General features: G+C 46.3%; 1 protein-coding gene across 2 annotated transcripts in view; it reads right to left on the bottom strand.

Annotated features, from left to right (window-relative positions):
• Positions 1-21475, bottom strand: part of GSK3A (glycogen synthase kinase 3 alpha) — a 214329-nt gene that overhangs the window by 119000 nt on the left and 73854 nt on the right. For both annotated transcript variants that reach the window (XM_078651334.1, XM_078651335.1), the window contains exon 6: positions 7661-7767. In XM_078651334.1, the coding sequence (XP_078507460.1) occupies positions 7661-7767 (107 nt within the window). The remainder of the gene's footprint in view (positions 1-7660; positions 7768-21475) is intronic.

Below are 21475 nucleotides of genomic sequence, written 5' to 3'. Positions count from 1 at the left end.
GACCCCTCTCAGCCTTACAGAGTCAAAGACCCACTTAAAGATAAGGATATAATTTCCCTTGTCACTTATGATTGACACAGATTCTCTTATGACCCATCTCATGCGGCTAACACCGAGAATCTCTTCCTAATTGAAGCAATCCACTCTGACCCGTTCAGAGAACCTTCGGTAAACGAGACATCCTTGAATAAGATCAACCGTACTCCCGTCCCCGCCACTACTCACTCAGCCAATCTCAAAGGCATGCTTCTCAACTGCAGATCTGCAGTACGACACGCTGCTGACAACGCTGCTCTCCTCCTGGCTCATGATCCAGACATAGGGTTGACTGAAACCTGGCTCAGCAACTCCTCTGCGCCCATTATTGACATACTAGTGCCCCCTAACTTTGACATCAGGCTAGACAGATCCGATGGACACTGGGGAGGCATCGCTTGCGTACAGTAAAAATCTATCAGTTAGACAACTGCATGTTGACCCCATGCCATCATGCAAATATCTGTGCTCCGAAGTATTATGCTGGGAACAAGGGAACCCTACTCACGGGGAGCCTGGGTAAGTAAGTTTGCGAGGAAACAATGGCTCCTGTGGAGTAATAAAGGTTTTTCTTATAAAAAGTGCACAATGGCAATAGCTTAAACTCTCGCAAATGCGAGACCTATTGCATTGCAAATGGTTGTTGGAGTAGGTAAAGAGTATGTAAAAGAAAGCTTTGGTAATCATGAATCCTTTTGTGGATCGGTCCCAGTGTAATTAGAATTGCATTTATATAGCGCTTACTACCCCTGACGAGGTGTCAAAGCACTTTTCGGCGAGTAGCACATTAGTGTTGAATTTGTATAGGGAAATATGAAATGAATTTGAGCACCGGACATGCAAGTCTGTTATTTGAGTTGAAAAGGATTGTGGAGGAATAGAAGGTAGGGTTTGCATTTATATAGCGCTTGGTACCCCTGATGAGGCATCAAAAGTGCTTTTGGAGTAGGGAATGCTGCTCATTTCCTGTTTGTTTAGTACTGCATGGTTGCCTGGCAGTGCAGTTCAGCAGGGGTGTGCCTGCCTGCCTCTGATGTTCTAGTGGCATGCTTTTCTCACCTCTGCTCAAAGCACCCACCCCACATGTGGCTTCTGAAGACACACCTGCATCCAGCTGGCCCGAGCGCCCCACGATCTTGTTTTTAATCCTATATGAAGCACGTTGAGTTCATGGTGTTCGCCATGAATTCCTTAAATAAGAAGAGGCAGGGGTGAGGGTGGAAGAGCACACCCTTCGGCCGCATGTTTGGGCTGCGGCGCTAGCCTCCTGCGCACTTTCTCTGCCCGGGATCCCTACGTGGTCTCTGGAGAGCAGGGTATCTGTTTAGATTTGAGCTCTAAATTTAGTCCAGATTGCCTGTTGTCCCCTCCCTCCCACATCCTCCCACTGGTGTGCTGTTTGTTCGGTCACTCCCTGGCCTCTGTTGCTCTCAGCTGGGACTGGACTGTCCCACTGCGGTCTCTCGTGCGAGGAGTGGCTGTGCACAGGAGGGGAAGGGGCTGTGGGAGGTCAAGGAGGGGATCAAGGACTGCTCTGGCTCCTGGAGGACGACCCTCACCTGCTGCCAAGATGGAAGTAAAGTGCATTTTCCTCTTAAAAATGTATGATGTTGGCCCTTAACCTAAAGCATGCGTTCTGGTGGTCACAGAGCAGATCTGCAATACTTGTGTTTATTTCGTCAAAACAAACACACGGTCTTTGAGAATAGTTTGCATCTCGAACGTACTTGGTGTGTCTCCGTATGTGTGAGCTCGTGGGTGCGTGTATGTGCGCTTGTGTGTGTGCGTGCTCGTGTGTGCGTGCGCGAAACAAAAGCAGGTGGGGGTGTTGCTGTGTGTGTATGCGAGAAGTGCATGAGGCTTTCAAGGGAGACAGATGGTGAACGCGCGTGCGACCTGATTAGATTCTGGCATGCTGCGCGTGCCCATCTCCTGTCTCCTTGAAAGCAGACTTGCTGACTATAGGTCTCGCTGCGACATCTCTTCGTGATGCGTCGCAGGTGCGAGACCTAAAAACTGTACACATTGACTGTATCCTCGGTGTGTGTGGCCAGCTTTCCTTTTGACATCAATCCAACCCTGTACATTGCCATTGTGCACATTTTATTTGAAAAACCTTTTACTCCACAGGAGCCATTGTTTCCTCACAAATGTAAGTATTATGCAACAGGCAAGCCTGTATATTCCACGCGCTCTACCACCCTCCACGAGACAATCTCCAGACCTAGAGCAAGTCATGGAAATCATCTCATCGAACGTGGTGCGCCATGGCACCTAGATCTTACTTGGAGACTTTAACCTCCATGGGAATGATCAGAATAACTCGTCAGTCAACTGCCTCAAATCTTTCCTATCTGACCTCAACCTCACCCAAACATGCAATAGACCTACCCACATCAAGGGAGCAACCTTAGATCTGGTCACTGGTAAGAAACTATCCAATTCGAAGCTATTGCCCCATGAGCCTGGACAGACCACCACTGCATCTCCTTCCTCATCACAGAATCGGGGAGACTTAATACATCTCAGCTAAAGACACCTAGGCACTGGCAAAGAAGTCTTAGAAACATTAACCTATATGATCTGACTTCACGCATTGATAACAGCCTGCCCCCACCCCTGGATATGTCAGCTGTCGGAGAACTTGCAGATTACAATAGCTCCATAGCTAACTGTTGTAAAGAAGTAGGCCCATTCCATGTAGTTTCTTTATGTAGATTTATTCCAAGTTAAGATCTTATGCAGAGCCCCACCAGGAGTGTCAGTTGGAGTAAGGGCTGAGCAGCAGGTATAACACGAACATCTTAGACTCAATCATGGCACCCCTACAGCTAAAAAGAATGCTTTCCAAAATCTCCAAACCCTGGTATAATGGTAGCTTAAATACTGAAAGAAGAAATCTTAGACTGGCCGAATGTTTGTGGAGATCCTCTCCCTCCCATGACCACCTCACTCCGCTGACATAACTGAGAAATCAATACAACAAAAGCATCAGGTGCTCTAAATCCAGTTATTGCAGAACTAAGTTCCCTAGTTGGAACATTCTGTTTGAAACTGTGGTACAGTAAAACCGGGCCCAGATTATAGATTGCCTTATAGGTCAAGCAAAGCACCTTAAAGGTTATTCCTTGCTCAACAGGAAGCCAGTGCTGATCTTTAAGATTTTGAGCCACTGAACAGAATTTGGGGATTTTCAGTAGGAGTCTGGCCGCTGCATTTTGCAGGACCTGGAGTTTGTTTAAATTCTATTTTAGGGTGGTCAATAGCAGACTGTTGCAGTAATATATTTTGGACATGACTAACGATGTCACTTAGTTTGTTTTGTAAGTAAGACTTTTTTTATTATCCTTTGGGTGTTGAACGTGGAAGAAGTGAGTTTATTTACTTGATCTGCAAGTTAAGTTTGTTATCAATAATTACTCCTAGATTTTGTGCCTTTTCCACTGGAACGGGAACTGGGCCATAGTATTTGCCCATGCCACTTGGCCCAAAAAACGGATTCCGGTCCAAACAATAGGACCTCTGTTTTTACAGAGTTCAATTTGAGGTAGTTTCTATCCATCCTGTCATGGACAGCTATCATGCAATTCTGAAATCGGTTTCCAGTGCTATCATTTTTCTCTATGGAGAAAACTATTTGAGTGTTGTCGGCATAGGATGTGAGCGCAAATCCAAAATTCCTTATCAGGCCAGCTAATGGGGAGACATAAATGTTTAAAAAAGTGGGACTCAGTAATGATCCCTGTGGGACTCCACAAGGCAGGGAGAACGAGTGGGAGGTGAAATTCTCCAACTTCACTACTTGCTCCCGATCTGCTGGATAGGATTTTAGTAGGTTCCATGCCTGACCTGTGATTCCACATGTCATCAGGAGACTTAATAGTTGATGGTTGACTGTCATAAGTCGATCTAGGGCCTGCCTGGCCGCTTCGGTTGCATTGAGCAATGCTGTCTCCATACTGTGGCCTGTCCTGAATCCAAATTGTGTGCTGTCCAGAATTTTATTTATCTCGATGTAGGAAACCAATTGTTTGTTCCATAGTGGTATACAGGAAATTGGTCGATAGTTGCATGGGTCTTTGTGATCAAGAGAGTTTTTTTTTAGAAGAGGAATCACAACTGCTTTTTTCCAGATCTTTGGGAACGTTCCCGTTTCACACGTTTTGAAAAATAGGTGTCAATTTAGATGCAGCCATTTCTGCTGCTAACTGTTATATTTGGCGGGCATGGATCATCTGGCGAGCCTGGGAAGTGGCAAGATTTAATAAATTAATAATATACTCAGTTAGTGGGAGATAAATTCGATCAGAGGTTTGGTTATATTTGAGTCATGATTGCTCTCCATGGCTGATGTGGACATAGTGCATGATATACCTTTTTTTATTAATTGTATCTAATTTCTCTAGTAAGAAATCTGCTAAATGCGTTACAAAAAGACTGAGAAAGTGCCCTCTTTCTGCATGGTTACCGCCACTTTTTGCTGAACTGCTGATGTGCTTTGAGTGAGTGTGCTCCGGGCTCCTGCTAATCAAGTGCCAGGGCCTATGTTCTTTCCCTACAACTGCAATGAAACCAAACCCAATTGGCATCTCTGGCCACAGGTCAGCCCCTGGTAAATGGTACCCTAGGTACCCAGTGCACTGTGACCAGAGAAGGCCCCTAAGCTCCTGTTACATACACTCACGCACTGCCTTTGTAGGCTGCGTGTCTAGGTGCAGAACAAAGTGAAGAGTCATCATGCCACACATCTGTGTGCCATGCCTACAACCCACTGCCCTGACATAGATCAGTCACCCCTCTAGCTGGGCGCACTATACCAGTGGTGAGGGTACAGGTTCATGAGCCCCGGTACACCTACAGTGCCTAAGCCAATTCTTAAACATTGTAAGTGCAGTGCCGTCATTAAGAGTATATGGTGTTGGGAGTTTGTCATTACAAACTCCACAGCACCATAATGGCTACACTGAGAAGTTTGGTATCAAACTTCTTAGCACATTAAACCCACAGTGATACTAGTGTGGAATTGAATGAAAACTGCACACAGAGGGCATCTTAGAGATGCCCACTGAAAAATGACCTAACACTAGTGATCAGGCTGAGTGGCTTCTCCCCAGTTGCCACCACCAGACATGTTTCTAGACCCCTGGGTCAAGAGCCTGCTGCTCTCGGGAGTCTGAAAAGATGCACATCCTAGGACGAGGTGCCAAGCCTCCTCCCCCAGGATGGGCAGGGCCCACGAAGGGGAAGCTTCAAAGGCTTGCCGCCTTTATGAGCTTGCCCAGGCCTTTTGCTGCTGCCAGCAACTGGTTCCCACCGGTTCCGACCCCCAATTTGGGCGGAGAACCGGCGGGAAAACCAATGGAGGAAAGGTGTGCCCACCTTTGCCATCCCCACCCCTCAGGTGGGGGTGGCGAGGTGAAGCACAACTCTCAGTCCCCGCCATCTTGCAGATGGGAGGACCCAGCCTACCAGAGCTAGGCATATGCCCCCCTCCCACTGGAGGGTGGAATATTAGGGGGTGTACCCACCCCAGGGAAGGGACCCATTGGTCCAAACCTTTTACCTGTAAATTACCGAAATCTAGTATTTAGGGGCACTTCGGAACCTGGCTTCCTCAGACAAGAAACCAGAAGAAGAAAAGAAGGACCGAACAGAGATGACGAAGCTAACAAGAGGAGGACCTCCACTGACTTTGCCTCAGCCCTACCAGCCTTTCCCCACCTCAAACCTGCTCCAGAGAAATCCTGGTGTGTCCTGCAGCCAGCAACCTCAAGAACCCAGAGGACCTGCCCTGCCTTCCATAGTAAAGATTTTGCCTCACGTGAACACCAGATTTGTTCACCAACAGGCTATGGCTCCAACAAAATCCGTGAGTCTGCACCTGTCGCCCACGGCCTGAGTCCGAGTGGCCCAACACCAGGAGGACGGCTCCCGACGATTATGACCCAAGATCTGGTGATCTCTGACCAGCTTCGAACCTCCCAGCGAAGCCTGCAGCCTCTTTCTGGCGGCTCCCTCCGACCGGAGCTGATAAGAGAAACCCGATGCCTAAAGACACCCCTGCACCCAAAGCCCCACGGCCATGGGTGGCCCAACCAACGGTGTCCCAGTATCCCAACTTACCTCTCCAACTGGTGGTCACCTCCAGAAAATCTGTCCCCGAGCCTGCAGTCTGTCAAGAACGCATGTAGTTTGAGTTCATCAGTATTAATGAGGTTTATTTCATGGGTTCGCAGGGAGGGGCTTTGTAACTATCACATACTTTGCCACACTATCTTTTCCTGTTGTTGGACACACTTTGTACTTCGTTAGCCTGTCTTTAGTTTCCATCATTGCGCACGCACAGCAAGTCCTGCGCCTTAAATTAAAGCACCTTTTTGACTGTCACTTTGTCTTCCGATCCATACTAACGAGGGTGCATACCAGCGTGACGGTTTGATTCACAGTCATTTGGATGTGTTATGGCGGTTTCTTAATCCTGTATACTGGCTGCACATGCAGCTATTCATAACTTATGTTTGTTCAGCTCTTCTCTTAGTTCGCTTATGAAGCGGGCGCCTGATCTGTGGTCCAGATATTCACCACCACTTTTTTTAACCTTGCAGGCACCTGATTTTCACCTCCAACCCGGGTCACATTGCTTTATACTTTGCATACGCGGTTTATAGTTTTGCCTCCAATCTTGTGATACTTGTAAGGGAGCTCCTTCCTTTGTCCCGGGCGGTGATTAACAAAGGAAAGTAACAGTCATAACAAAGGCTAAACCGATGCATTACCATTGCTTGTTTACTTTTGCTTTTTTATACCAATGCAAATGGGAGGCCTATTGCATTGCAAATGCTGGTTAGGTTAAGCTTACCAGACAGAGCATGCTATGTTGCTGTGAGAAACATTGTGGTCTTACCAAGAACATATAGGGAAGAACTTGGAGCCATTTGTTGCTTTCGATGGGCTGGCTTTCATGTCATTCATTTGGCTGCTTCTTATGGATTGTTTTTTTTTGTCAATCTTGTGTTTGTCCCCCACGCGGAGCATAGCCTACTGAGTTTATGCTTTCTCTGCTGGCTTTTAGAGAACTACCTTTTTTCTTTTCCATTGAGCACCCCACAGGAGTATGTGCTTTCCAGCTGTCCTGCGTATGTGCTTATCTCCTCCCCTCACTCCTTTTTCCCTGGTCACTCTCACCCCCGCACTCTAGCTGCTCTTTCTGGCCCATGCCCCCTCGCATGGCACGTTTCTCTTTCGCCCACGTTCTCCCCTCTTGTTGCTTCACCCCTATTAACCTCAAACAGTTCATAAAGCACTTTTACATTACATTTTCAAACAATCATGCTACTTTAAGTTTACCAATCCATGCCCCATGCCGGGAGGCTAAACGGAGGGGGGGGGATGGGAGAGGAGTTAAACAAGAGAAATAAAGCAAGCCACCGCTATTGGCTTTGCCCATTGCTACCACCCCCCCCCACTTCTGCAATTTACTTCTCCATTGCCTTCATGACATCAAGATGCATCAAATCACATCTGTCAACGCTGGAGAACATTGCTGGTGGTGTAAAACCTTCAGCCCACACTCCAAACTTCAGACTCAAACCACATTATTGCGTTGGAAGCAGTCAGTACGTACCTATGTTTGACGTGTAATCTGTGGCACCAAAGATCAGCTCCGGCGCCCGGTAGTACCGCGAACAGATATACGAGACATTCGGTTCTCCCCGAACCAGCTGCTTTGCACTATGAATTGGTATAAAGAAGATAATGTATATTCTAGGTTAAAGGAGGAAAATGGCAAGTACATCTCAAGCACTGTATCAGCCGCAACATTTGAATACTCTTTGAAAGCTGTGAAACTGTTGTAGCACAACACTCTTAAATGGATCAGAAAGCATCTCTGTTCAAAATGTTCATCTCTGAATTAAAAGACAGATTCATACTAGGGCAGAACACGCTGTAAAACAAAGGCATAAAGGAAAAAGGCCATAAACTGATTTCCAAAGGCAAAATGACCAACATTTGTCCTAGAGTAATTTTGTAGCTGCAGTACCCTTAGACGGTACAAGCATATTCCATATAGCAGCATTCTATATTAAATTTTAAAAAAAGCCATTATTCAATCAAGAAAAGTTACTAACTCGTATGCACTGCATGCCATTACAGGACACTTCAGACAATAAAAAAAGTATTGCCTCTGTGATGGATCCCACAACTTACAATATAAGAAACATAAGTAACAAATGCATTTTAAATGCAAACACCGTCTTCCTGTATAGCCCAGCGCTGGCTAAAGATACACAATTTGAATTGTTATAAAACCCAAAATAAAAGGTTCTTTAAAGATAAAAACAAGCCCACTGCACCATGATTTAAGAGGATTCTACCCACTTCCTATTACAAATTCGGACAGGAATGAGGGAACAGACTAGGCAGGCAGCAGCCAGAATTCTGGAGACAATGAGCTCTGCTCTTTAAGGAATCACCAACTACTACATCCCATCTTACCTTGTACTCAAATGCTCAATTTCATTTTCCCGGTTCTATGTGAGAAAGCCTGAACACTGTTTGGGGTGATTTGTAAACTTTTTAAAGTATTTGAAGTATCGACATCAACACCATTCAACATTCTTTCATCCTGAAGTGATGCTTTCTCACATCAGCCTGTTGACCTAATTTTACTTCAGTGATGGTAAGAAATGTGTGTCCCTTTTTCATGAAGAGTCCTGATTGTGTATGAACCCTAAAGGAGAGACGGAATTCACCTCAATGCCAAAACAGCAATTGCCGCCATGGAGGAAGGAGTTTTAAGCTGGAGTGAGGAAGCGCATCCAGCAACGTTACTCCTTCCATTGAAGATTAGCTCCCACAAAAAAATAGATCCGTTTGAGGAAACAGGTGCATTGTATTGTGTGGTTGTGAGAGCTCAACATGTAATTCACTTATCAACCCCAAGTCCAGCAGGTTTAGTCTGTAAAACCTTCGGCTCAACCCTGGGTAGTTGTGGTAGTGAGCATTAAGGATTACACAGAGGAACAAGAGTTACGCGTTTAAACAGCACCAAAACAGCTAAAGAGGAAATAGACATGACACTCAAGATATCCAACACAAATGTATAACTGACTGTATTTTTATACAAATTTAGACACTAGAACAAAGAAGATTCACCTGAGGTTTCAGGAGATCTAGATTTGACAAGCAATAATAAATCAAAATAATTTCTCTGAACTGCAAACAAGCCTTGGCAAAGTCAACAAATTAGATACTTAGAAACGTTTTCAAAGGGTAAGTGTCAATGAGGTCAGTCAGAAGTACTTGGGGCGACCAACTCCAGCCGGAAGCTAATCAGGGAGACCAGCAAGGGCCTCAAGAACAGTTACTTTCACAGCAGGCTGCAATGGATCCCTACGGACTGGTGCTGAGGCAAGTGATGAAGGATGCTGAAGTTGCTTTACAGATGCTGGGGATGTGACATGGTCAAAAGGCTCTTCCCATGGAGATTCTTCAGTCCTGGAAGGTGATGAGGGGGCCCTGGTTGCGAGGTGAACATCCCACAAAGTACTCTATGGTCTGGCCGAAGTCCAGTCACCACTGAACTACCAGTCGCTCGCTGTCGTGGTCACAGGCCAATCCTTCCTGGATCAGTAACTTTTCTTCTGCGAGTCCCAGCAACAGTTCCGGGCTCAGCGAACTTGAGTGCAACTCTGTGGTCTGGTCTTGGTCCTCGGTGCTGCATGGTGGCGCTGGAAGCGGCTTGAAGGCTACTAACTTGCCCCAGCGGGCTTCTTCAGCTGTTGTGTCCCTGTGCTGCGAACCTGCGGCTAGTCAGCTGGCCCTTGCAGTTCTCTTGGCTTGATTGGGCTTTGGAGATGGCTACTCCTTGAGCAGGACATGGCGGGCAGAGTCCCTCTCTTCCCTAGCCACCAGGTGCTGTCCTCAAGCAAACAATCAGTAGATTAGTAGAGTGCTTGTCATTTCGGAAGGTCTTCATAACATGTGTATTTGCAAAGCACACCTTCACCCTTGGGTATCCTGGCACTTAACAGATGTTTATTGTTCGGGGACTTTCAGATCTCTGGAAGAGATGTGGAGGTCCATAGATGAAAGGGTAGGAGGAGCGACCTCCGCGTCTGCTACGTTGGATGCAGGGGGTGAGGGTTAGAGAGAGGGGAGCGGAGCAGTCATCTGTTGGAAGTTCAGCTGGTGTAAGTAGGCAGGTCTGCAGTTGTGTAGAGCCTTGTGTGCATGAGTCTGGAGCTTGAACGGGCAACTTTTCTGTACATGGAGCCGTTGGAGCACCCCAATGTAGGGTTGTCTAGGAAGTTCCAGGACAAGTCTGGCTGAGGCGTTCTGTATGGCCTGAAGCCGTTGTCGGAGGTGCGGTGCGATCCCAGCATAGAGTAGTCCAGTCGGCTGGAGAGGTGGGCCTGGGTGATGGAATGTCTTGGACTTTGGGGTAGGCATTTGAATATTTTATGAAGCATGCAGCAGTTGGAGGAGGAGACTGAGTTGACTCGATTTGTCATGGTTAGCTTGTTGTCCAGAATGATGCCTAGGTTTATAGCGTGGTCGGTGGGGTTAGGAGTAGTTCTGATGGCCACCAGGATGCCTCACATGGGGAGCTTTTGTTTCTGAAAATCAGTACCGCTCTGGTCTATGTTGAGCTTCATGCAGTTGTCCTTTATTTAGTCGGTCATGCAGTTGTTGAAATTGGTCTTGGTGGCTTCTTCAGAGAGGAGGAGTTGTGTCGTCGGTGTAGGATATGATGTTGAATCCATGGGTTTTGTCAATGCTGGCCAAAGGTGTCATAAGTGTTGAAGCGGGTGGGGCTGAGCGAGAGTGAAAGTGAGTTACTTACCTGTAAATACGGATTTTCAGTATTGGTGTCTTTTATAAATTCACATGCTTGAATCATCCAGTTGTCGTTGTGGGAGTCCCATGGTATCCTTATAAAAGCAGTCATTAATATTACCATAGGCTACAATGCAATGAACAGCCCCTGCAATAGCGGAAATACTTTCTTTTGTAAAAAAAGAACCAAACTTAAGAAGCAGCCAATAGGGTGACAGCACCCTGTAAAACACTCCCAAGAGAGGCTCAGTTCCTCAGATTTTCAAGCACAAGTGTGAAACGTTATACCTTGAGGAAATAAGGAAGCCTCTGCGGTGAGGAGGGTGGGTCGCATGTGAATTCATGAAAGAAACCGATAATGGTGAACCAGTATTAAATCTTTCACAGAATCACATGCTTGAATCAGAGTAGCTAGCAGTTGCATAGACAAATGTCCATAGAAATAACCAATATACACATACATATCCTTAGAGGATGGTGGGTAGATGTTTATCAGGGAGAGGTGTGGCGCCGAGCCAGGGCGACTGACGCTGGAATCTGGGGATCAGGGTTCGATCCCCGGCTCCGGCGGCAGGTTAGCCCAGCACCATGTGACTCTAGGCAATAGCTTGCTTAATCTTCCCGACGGCCTAGAGACCCTTACGGGTGATTGTGCGCTTTACAAATGTGGATTATTATTATCATTTAGCATATAAACAAAATCGCATACTTAGGCCTTTAAAATGGTAAAAGCACAATGAAGGAAAAACAAAACACCTCTAAAAGTACAGGCTTACCTTACTGAAAGGCAGGCCGTAAAACCGCCTGTCCCACAGCTGCTTCGCTGTAAGTTGCCATATCCAGACAATGCAGTGTGAAGGTATGAGCACTCTTCCATGTAGCAGCACAGCAAATCTGGTTCTTGTCCAGTGGAACACCAGCGAAAAGAGCAGCTGAAGAGGACACTGCTCTTGTAGATTGTGCCTTTGACTTGATTGTAGATAGAACTTAAGGCATTGTTTAACATACAAGGAGTGGAGAGATCTCTGGTGGAGAGGAAGGATTTGGGGAAAAAAGTAAGCAGGACCACAGGTTCATTTAGGTGAGATGGAACCTTCACGAGGAATCTAGGATTTGTCCTTAGTAAAGCTTAGTCATCGGTAAATTTAAAATTGGATTCTTTTATGGTGAAAGCTTGAATTTCACCTACTCTCCTTGCGGAGGTAAGCACTGTAGGAAGCTGGGTTTCTGTTGCAGTTCTGTTTTGGAGGTGTGCCCCCCCAGCTGTCCAATGAAGCATCCGTGGTCAAAACAAACTGGGAGAGGAGAGAAATGTCAGTCCCACAGCGATTGCTGGCGGACTGCCACCAAGGAAGTCCTTTTTTTCATGACCGGGGTAATCTGAATAATATCCTCGAATGATCCACTCCATTACTCTCCTGAGGCGAAAAGCCGGGAGACCATCTGCAATTCTGACAGTGTTTTTAACTTTCTTGTTTATTCTGTGTTCGAATTTCATTTGCGCCGCAAAGCTTTTTTCTTTTAAAATAATACACTTGCCTGCAGCTACCTGCATTTATTTCTTTATTCTGATGCCCCGCATACAGCCAAACTAGTTGCTGAGTGGAAGGTGGTACTCAGCGGCCATATTAGGCGTAGACCAGGCCCCAGCGCTCGAGGCTACAGTATAAAAACATACGGTGATGCCTCCGCGCAGCGTACGCGGTCAGCGGGCGCGCATAAGTCGCGCCTAAGTCCTGCCTGTGTGCGCTCGTCCGCACGGAGGACGGCAAAGGGCCAGACATTCTGCTCAGGTAAATACTCTACCTAGAGAGGAAATAATAGCTCTAAACAAATATACTAATAATTGCCAACCCGCACTTAACGTGGATACATGGGTGGGACCAATCAGTTGGTATGGCTGTAGGCGAACTTTAGAACCCTACCACACTCCTAAAGAGGAAACGAAACCCAAGCACATAAAAGGGGGACTGATAAATGCACGATCAATGTGCAAAAATTCTCTCCACATATACAACCTCATTACTGAAAAAGAGCTAGACTGCCTATTCATTACTGAAACCTGGCTACGCGAGTGGTCAAACCCGGATATGGTACATGCCTTACCCCCTGGGTTTTCTATTTGTAGACAATATAGATTAGAACAGCGAGGCGGCGGGCTGGCTATTATCTATAGAGACACTCTAAAATGCTTAACAATGGAGCTTATGGACATCAGAGGAGCGGAAAGCCTTGGCTTCTGCATCCAAGTGTGTGACACATTCACTTTTGCAGGGGCACTGCTATACCGCCCTCCTGGTCAACCCACGCAGTTCCTGGATAGTGTAGGGGATGTCCTTGGTGATTTGACTCTTAGGTTCGCTAATTTCACTCTATTAGGAGACGTCAATCTTCATCTGGATGACCTAAACGATCACCATGCATCCAGTTTTAAAGAAACGCTGCATGTCTTGGGGTTGACGTTGAAGATACTAGAAGTGACTCACGAGGCTGGACACACTCTCGACTACATTGGTTCCAATATGGACGCAATGACGGCAATCTTGGACAGATCATTATTTAATTTAATTCAGCCTCAAGATTGAGGGAAATGAGATAAAGTTAAAGGAGACATCTAAAAACGGCATATCTTCACCTTGCTGGGGAAAAATTATAGAGCACCCTGACCTTGGTGAATGGGTGAAGGAGAGCAAACCCGCTCTCACAGGGAACACCACGATAGATTATCAGAGATTTGAGAGTTGGACGACTACGATCGGAAACCAGATCAAAAACCCAGGTAGAAATTCTGCATCAAGTAAAAGGAGGATATCTGCACCCTGGTTCTCATGTGAACAAAAAGAAATGCTGGGTAAAGTCAGAGTTCTAGAGCGAAGGTGGCGACGAAACTATGGGAACGAAGAAAAGGAGGCATACAAGAGAGCAAGGAGGCTCTATCATGCCTCCATAAAAGGCGCAAAAGCCAAGTATTTTACATCACAAATTGAAGCCTCTAGCAATAAACAGAAAGAAATATTTAAAATTGTTAACAGCTTTAGAAAGCCCAAAGTTCTAACACAAGAGATCCCACCCTCCCAGACCCTCTGTGACGAAGTAGCGAACTATTTCGTACAGAAAATAGATACCCTCACGAAAGACTTCCCTCAGTTTGAGAATGAGGAGTTAGAGGATAAAACTAACCTAGATATATACATATTCCCGCTGGGAAACCTTCAATTAAATTAGTCGGTAAGACACATACCAGGGGATATCTGCGATTAAGTCAGGATCTCCCTTCGATCCATGTCCCCCTACGTTGCCAAAAGCAATAATAGAAGAATCATGACCACCCTCCTCCAAGTGGAAGAAGAGCTCCACTCGCTCAGAGATACCCCCCCCCTCACGACCACTTCTCAACGAATGAACAACTCCCCCCCACATCCTAGGCACCCCTTACATGGGACTTCTATCCCCTCTCGCAATACCTCCAACAGGCCTAAGCGCACTATTAAGACACTTCCTAACCGCCCCTTACATTGGACCTCTCGGACCGCGACATACACACCCTACTCAGCACATATGTCCCAGCAACCCAAAACAGCTTAACCGCCACGCACATGTCCATTTCTACGATCCTCTCCAACCCTAGCAGGCACCCCACGCATAGCAACAGAGGCTCTGTTCCCAACAACCTCACTAAAGTCCCTCTCGCTACGGTACCCTCCACCTCCCCTTGCACCCCCAGACTCAAATGCACACTTCTCAACTGTAGATCGGCCCAAAAACACACGACGGAGGTCGCTCATCTTGTCTAGGAACCTTGACCTGGCCATACTAACTGAAACATGGTTAACTGAAGCATCCAATCCTATCATGGATATCCTAGTCCCCCGTCTCCCCCCCCCCCTCCCCCCAACTACTGCATCTCTAGACTTGACAGGCCCAACAACAAGACAGGTGGCGGAATCGCCTGCATTTACAAGAGCAACCTCTCTATTAACAAAGTCACCGCTCCTTCTCTAACCTCCTGTGAATACTTCTGCCTTGATGTCACCAGTGAGAACAAACCTGTATGTTCACTACACATCATGTACCACCCCCCGGGGGACAACATCGTCTTCTCCCAACAACTCATGGACACAATATCAATCAACGCAGGACGGCAAAACACACAAATTTACCTTGGTGACTACAATCTCCATTGGAATGACTGCGGTGACGCAGTAGTTAATAGCCTCAAAAGTTTCCTTACCGCTTCGGACCTCACTCAAATTTGCAACACCCCGACACATGACAAAGGCTCTATCCTCGACCTGGTCATTTCCAAAGAAGGCACCACTCAACTTGACTCAATACAACCTTGTGACTGGTCAGACCACCATATCATCACATTCCTCATCAAGGAAAAAGTAAAACTCATCCCGGTGCAATACGCCAGGCCTAAAGTCTGGAAAAGAGACATGAGGAAACTCAAACCAAACTCTCTACCCCCAACAGCTGCAATATCCTACTCCCCCCCCCACCGACGCTACGGACGTTCAGGACCTAACTGACCACTATCTCAACTCCATGGCCTCAATAATCAATGAGGCCGCTCCAATGCAACTGAAAAGAGTATCCACTAAGATATCCAACCCCTGGTACAACGGGAGTCTCAATGAAGAGAGACGGGCTATGCGAACGGCAGAGCGCACCTGGAGAGCAGTTCCCTCGACATTGCATCTCAAAACTCTGAGGAAAAAGAGAAATGCATACTTCAGGAAAAAAAAACGCTCAAAGTCAGAGTTCTTCAGAATGCAGCTAGACCAAGCGAAAAACTGTCCAAGTAAATTGTTCGAGCTAATCCGATCTCAATCTAAGGAACAACCCCCAGCTGACGACATCATGAGCACTACTCCTTCCTGTGAAGATTTCTCAGCTTTCTTTAACAAAAAAAACTGACAATATAAGGAGCGACCTCCTCATTGACGCAAGCCTCTACTCAATACCCAACTGCTTAACACCAAATAAACTAAAAAACAATGCGACATGGGCATCTTTTGACACCTACTCTGAAGAAGAAATTGACAGAATACTCAGCACCCTAAAACCATCCAATCACCTTACTGACCCTCTTCCTGCTAACGCCGTAAAAGACTTCATCCCTTTGCTACTCCCACTCGACTAAAATTATCAATAGCTCACTACAACAAGGAACCATCCCGGACTCCCTCAAAGTTGGACAAGTTTCACCTTTATTGAAGAAACCAACAGCCGACCCCACGGACCTAAACAACTACCGTCCGATTACCAACATTCCCACTCTCGCCAAACTTTTAGAAAAATGCGTCCAACTACAAATGACAAAGCACATAGAACAGTGATCTCCTCAACCCACACCAATCAGGCTTCCGAGCAGGGCACAGTACTGAAACCGCGATGACTCACATAATTGACGACGCCATCCAAATCTTAGATCAAAATGATACCTGCCTCCTCATCCTTCTTGATCTCTCTTCAGCATTCGACACAGTGAAACATGAGAACTTACTCGAACTCCTTAAGACAAGAATGGGCTTCTCTGGGTCTGTGCTTCGTTGGTTCACTTCCTTTCTACACAACAGGTCTCAAAAATTCAAGAGCAAAAACCTGATGTCTTCCCCAGTACCGGTATCGTTAGGTGTCCCGCAAGGTTCCTGCCTATCCCCTACTTTGTTTAACCTTGTTATGGAACCTCTCACCACTCTGTTACAAGCATCCAATGTACACTTTCACATGTACGCTGATGACACGAAAATATATCTCAAGGTACAATCCCCCAAAGACATCCTGAGTCTGAATTCAACGATCAGAAGCACCCAATCTTGGCTGGCTGACAACCACCTCAAACTCAATGCTATGAAGACTGTGTTCCTCCTAATCTCACCTCCCACGAAAACATCTTCCGCACAAACATGGCTTAAGCACCTAACCGCACTCAATGTCCAACCGACCATCGTGGACTCAGCAAAATCCCTGGGCATAACACTCGACACCAACCTCAACATGCAGCAGCATATCAGCAAGGCTACTAAAGGGGGCGAACTTCCAAATAAATACCTTGAGGAAACTGAAACCCTTCCTCCCAGCAAAAGACTTCCAAACAGCAGTACAAGCTCTAGTCATCCCTCGCATAGACTACGGCAGCGTGGCCCTCTGTGGCCTCCCCCTAACGACAACTGCACCCCTCAGAGCGTCACTAAATGCGGCTGCAAGACTCATCACTGGATCAAAAAAGTACTCGCATATCTCCCCTGACTTCAAATCCTTGAACTGGCTGCCTCTTGAAGCCAGAATACAGCTGAAAATTGCCTGCATGACGCACAAGGCTATACACCTGAAATCACCCAGCTACCTCACTCATAAGTTGACAATGTCTGGTGGGTCCAGAGCTACCAGGAGCACAAACAATCTTCTGTTGAAACCGCGAAGATTCCGGAAGGAAAAAACTTACAAACGCTCCTTCTCTGGAATGGCGCCCAGGATCTGGAACGCACTTCCTCCTGAAACGAGGCTCATCTCTTCCTCCCTTCTTTTTAAGAAAGAAGTCAAAAGTATCCTTATGGCTAAATACACTTGAACAACTCGTGTGATTTACATTGCGAACAGTATTATCTGTATTCTGTTATGATATAGCCTATATATTCCTATGTACGTGTGTCTGGACTTATTTTAGTCTAAAGTGCTTAGATCCTTGCTCCCTCATATCAGTTTATCGATTTCGGTATTATTCACAACGTTTTGATGGCCTACGCTCCAACTAGGCCGTGCTACCTCATACCTGTACTTTACGTAATTTTTCTTTTTTTGCTATGTACATGAACTTGATGATCTACCTCCCTACTATGCCCCCTTGTTCCCTTACCCTTCCACCTGCCTGTGTAAAGCGCTCTGTTATCTGCAAAGATCTTGTTCGCGCTATATAAAACTCTCTAAATAAATAAATAAAGTCAACCCAGGAATTAATTTTATCATAAACTCATCCCTCCAATCAGGTGAAACTCCCCCCCCGACTGGAAAGTGGCAGCAGTCAGACCACTGCAGAAGAAGGTTTTGCAGGATCCTGCGACCCTTTCTAACCTGCGCCCCATCTCACTCCTCCCAGCACTTTGCAAACTAACTGAATCGTATGTTAATAAGCAACTTATGGCTTTTTTGGAGGAGAATGAAATTCTTCACCCATGTCGAGCAGGTTTTAGAGCATACCATTCAACTGAATCTGCACTGTTGTCCTCAACTGAAACCATTCGAGCTGCATTCGAGCTGCATTGGATCAGGGCAAGATGGCAGTCCTGATCCTATTAGATCTCTCTGCAGCGTTCGATACGGTGTCCCATGCTATCCTTTTACATCGCCTAGCAAATGAGGGCATAGCGGGAACCGTTTTAGATTGGTTCAAAAACTACATGGCACACAGGCGCCAGATTATTATGTTGGGAAATTTCCGTTCGAGGAGAAAGTGCTGAAAACAGGGGTCCCGCAGGGCTCCAGTTTGAGCCGCACATTGTTTAACTTGTACATGGTTCCCCTGATCAAACTGATCTCCTCCTTCGGTATTAGTACGATCGCATATGCCGATGATACCCAGTTGGTAGTGGTTCTTGATAAGAACCAAACCAATGCGGAAATGATCCTGAGGGAATGCCTATCGGCAACCTTTACGTGGATGACGAACAATCATTTAAAGTGTAATTCTGCGAAAACAGAAATTCTGCCTTTTGGACCTAATAACGGTTTTTCTCCTCACGACTGGTGGCCTAAGGAGACAGAGGCTCCATCAAAGACTATCAATGCAGTACGAAATTTGGGTATCAAATTTGACAACACCCTGTCCTTTATACAACAAGCAAAAGAAGTGGCAGGTGTTTGCTTTAACATCATTAGAGGTCTCAGAAAATTCTTCGACCTGCTACCCCTGAGTGCCAGACGGACGGTTGCAGTGGCGCTGATAACATCTAGATTAGATTAGATTACTGTAATAGTCTGTATGCAGGGTTAAATAAATCTGCCCTGCACAGACTTCAGATGGTCCAACATGCAGCCGCCAGAATGGTCCTCAGACGGCCCCGAAAATCTTCGGCCTCTGCTGCATTAGATGCCCTACATTGGCTCAGAGTACAAAAGCACATCCTGTTCAAGGTCCTTATCACCTACAGAGTCTTTCACCATCAGGGCCCATTGTACCTGCGTAGGCACTTTATACAATACCATCCGACGCGGGAACTTAGATCCTCCACAGCGAATCTCCTCTCCGTTCCTAGATTTAGGCTGACAACCAAAGGAGGAAAATCCCTAGCAGTTGTCGGCGCTAAAGCATGGAATAAATTACCCCACTTCCTTCGGGAAGCCACCACGGAGCATAGGTTCAGAAGAATACTGAAAAACATGAATTTACACACTGTCAGACACAGGCTGCAAAGCCCTGTTATGATCCCTCTTTTCCAACATGAGCAGTCCAGCTGTGGTTATCTGCTGGTAACCAGGAGTCGCAGCGCCAAGATGCTCCCTGGAGTGGTAGCGCGCTATAAAAATGTCACATCAAATCAAAACAAATCCAGTTATCTGAAGCAATTGCCTGTCCAACTACTCTTTAAAAGGTCTCATCCTTAGACGTGCATGAGGCACCATGAGGATGGCAGAGGACATCATGCCGAGAAAAGATTTGAGGAGACGACTGAAGCGAACTCTTACGGATATACTGAGCCAGAGATAGTATGGTGTTCTGTCTTTCTGCAGACAAGAACGCCCTGTTTTGGAGGGTATCCAATGTTGCTCTGAAAAACGTTATCCGTTAGGAAAGTTTGAGGACAGATCTTTGGTAACTGACTGCAAGCCATAGAGAGCTGAACAGCTGTAGGCAGAAGAAAATGTCCTACGAGGCTTGATGAAGAGAAGGGGCCTTCACCAGCCAACCAAGAGATGGGAAGATCATCAAGCCCCTTAATCGTAGGTATGCTGCCAGAGGAGTTAGACACTTGGTAAAAACCCAAGGAACTGAGCGGAGGCCGAAGGGAAAAACCTTGAACTGATAGTGTGCGCATGGCACAGTGAAACTGAAGAATCTTCAATGTTTGGGATAGATAGGAATATTGAAATATGAGTCCTGTAACTTGAGGCTGGCCAGAAAATCCAAATGATTAAGAAGCTGTAATATCTCCTGGAGAGTTACCATGCAACATGAGTTTTTCTGTAGGTATTGGTTGAGCTTTGAGGTCCAGAATAGGACGCCATTCTCCAGATGTACTCTTGACAAGAAAAAAAACGGAAAAAGAATCCCCTTCGAGAGCGTGGTACAGATTATATTGCTCCTTTTTGCAGCATGACCAATGCTTCTTACTTTAGTAATTGAAGAAGGGATGGTTGAGGAGGTGGTATTGTGACAAACTCCAGGGTATGTCCAAACATTTAGTCAGATTTCTCCAAAAAGGTTGAAAGTGGCAAAGTTAAAACTACTGAAGAAATTTAGAGAAATCGCCTCGTAGGCGGTGTCGTTGACTAGAACGCTGTCGACAGGTATAAAGGAGTTTGATGTAACGTCGACGGTCGCTTCCTGCCAGGAGTAGGATACACTGTTGTCAGCTTTGATGGCCACGGGGTCTGTCGTCGATGGGGACATAATAGGAACGGAAGACGAAATAATCGTCCCTTTCTTCAACGATGCAGGAGCGTTGTATTTGCGGTTTAAGTCGACGGAGAGGTAGTCGCTCCATGGGACAAACATCGATGAGGAAGTTTTAGTCGTTGAAGACAGTCAATAAGGAAGTAGGCGGTGGTGGTGGTGGTGGTGGTGGTACCTTAGCCATTGCTGAAAGTGTCATCGGTTTAAAAAAAAATAAAAAAGGGTGGCGCTTTTAGATCACTGACATTTCAGCACCTCATCAGGGGCAGTAAGCGCTATGAAAATCTACAATAAAGGTGTGTTTTGGCTTTCAAAAGTCTTCACCCTGAATCAGAATGCAGTTTTTATATAGCGCTAACTCTGCCCGACGTTATCTGAGTGGTTTACATAAGTTCCAGTTCCATTACAACAGGTCACGTTCATTTTTTCAGAGGAAGACCGGCACGGGGAAATTAAGTGATTTGCCCAGGATCACAGATGTTGAGCTGTAGCGGAGTCTCAGACCGCGCTACAAATAAAGAGTTGGGGGGGGTGCAAACATGGAGCACAGGCTGCTAATGAAAACGAGCAGCTCAGGAGGAGTGGTGGGGCGGGCACAGGAATACAGCTGCCGCTCTGCACACTGCCGCTCGCTCTCGGGAGCAAAATGTCGTGGTAGTGAACATTACAAAAAGAGGTGGGACATGCACCCGCCTTTAGCCATTTGCGTGATTTCATTGGTGAAAGACACGCAAAAGCCAATCCGATGTGTGGGAGAAGTCAGACCCACAAGGGGAAGTTTTGAGTAATTATACAAAGCCTCCCATAGAGGCTAGGCTCGACCTAAAAAGGGGGTCCTCCCTGATTTTTGCCCCCCCCCCACTTTAATCTTCACACTCCTCCATCAATTCCTCTAGAACGCAGGCCAAAACGCATAGTCCCATTATCAGCTCTATAACCAACATATCTATCAATGACAACAAAAAATGAAAGGGGGGCCGCTGC

Source organism: Lissotriton helveticus, chromosome 7 (assembly GCF_964261635.1).
Source record: "Lissotriton helveticus chromosome 7, aLisHel1.1, whole genome shotgun sequence".
Taxonomy (NCBI): domain Eukaryota; kingdom Metazoa; phylum Chordata; class Amphibia; order Caudata; family Salamandridae; genus Lissotriton; species Lissotriton helveticus.
This window is presented reverse-complemented; position numbering and strand designations above follow the sequence as displayed.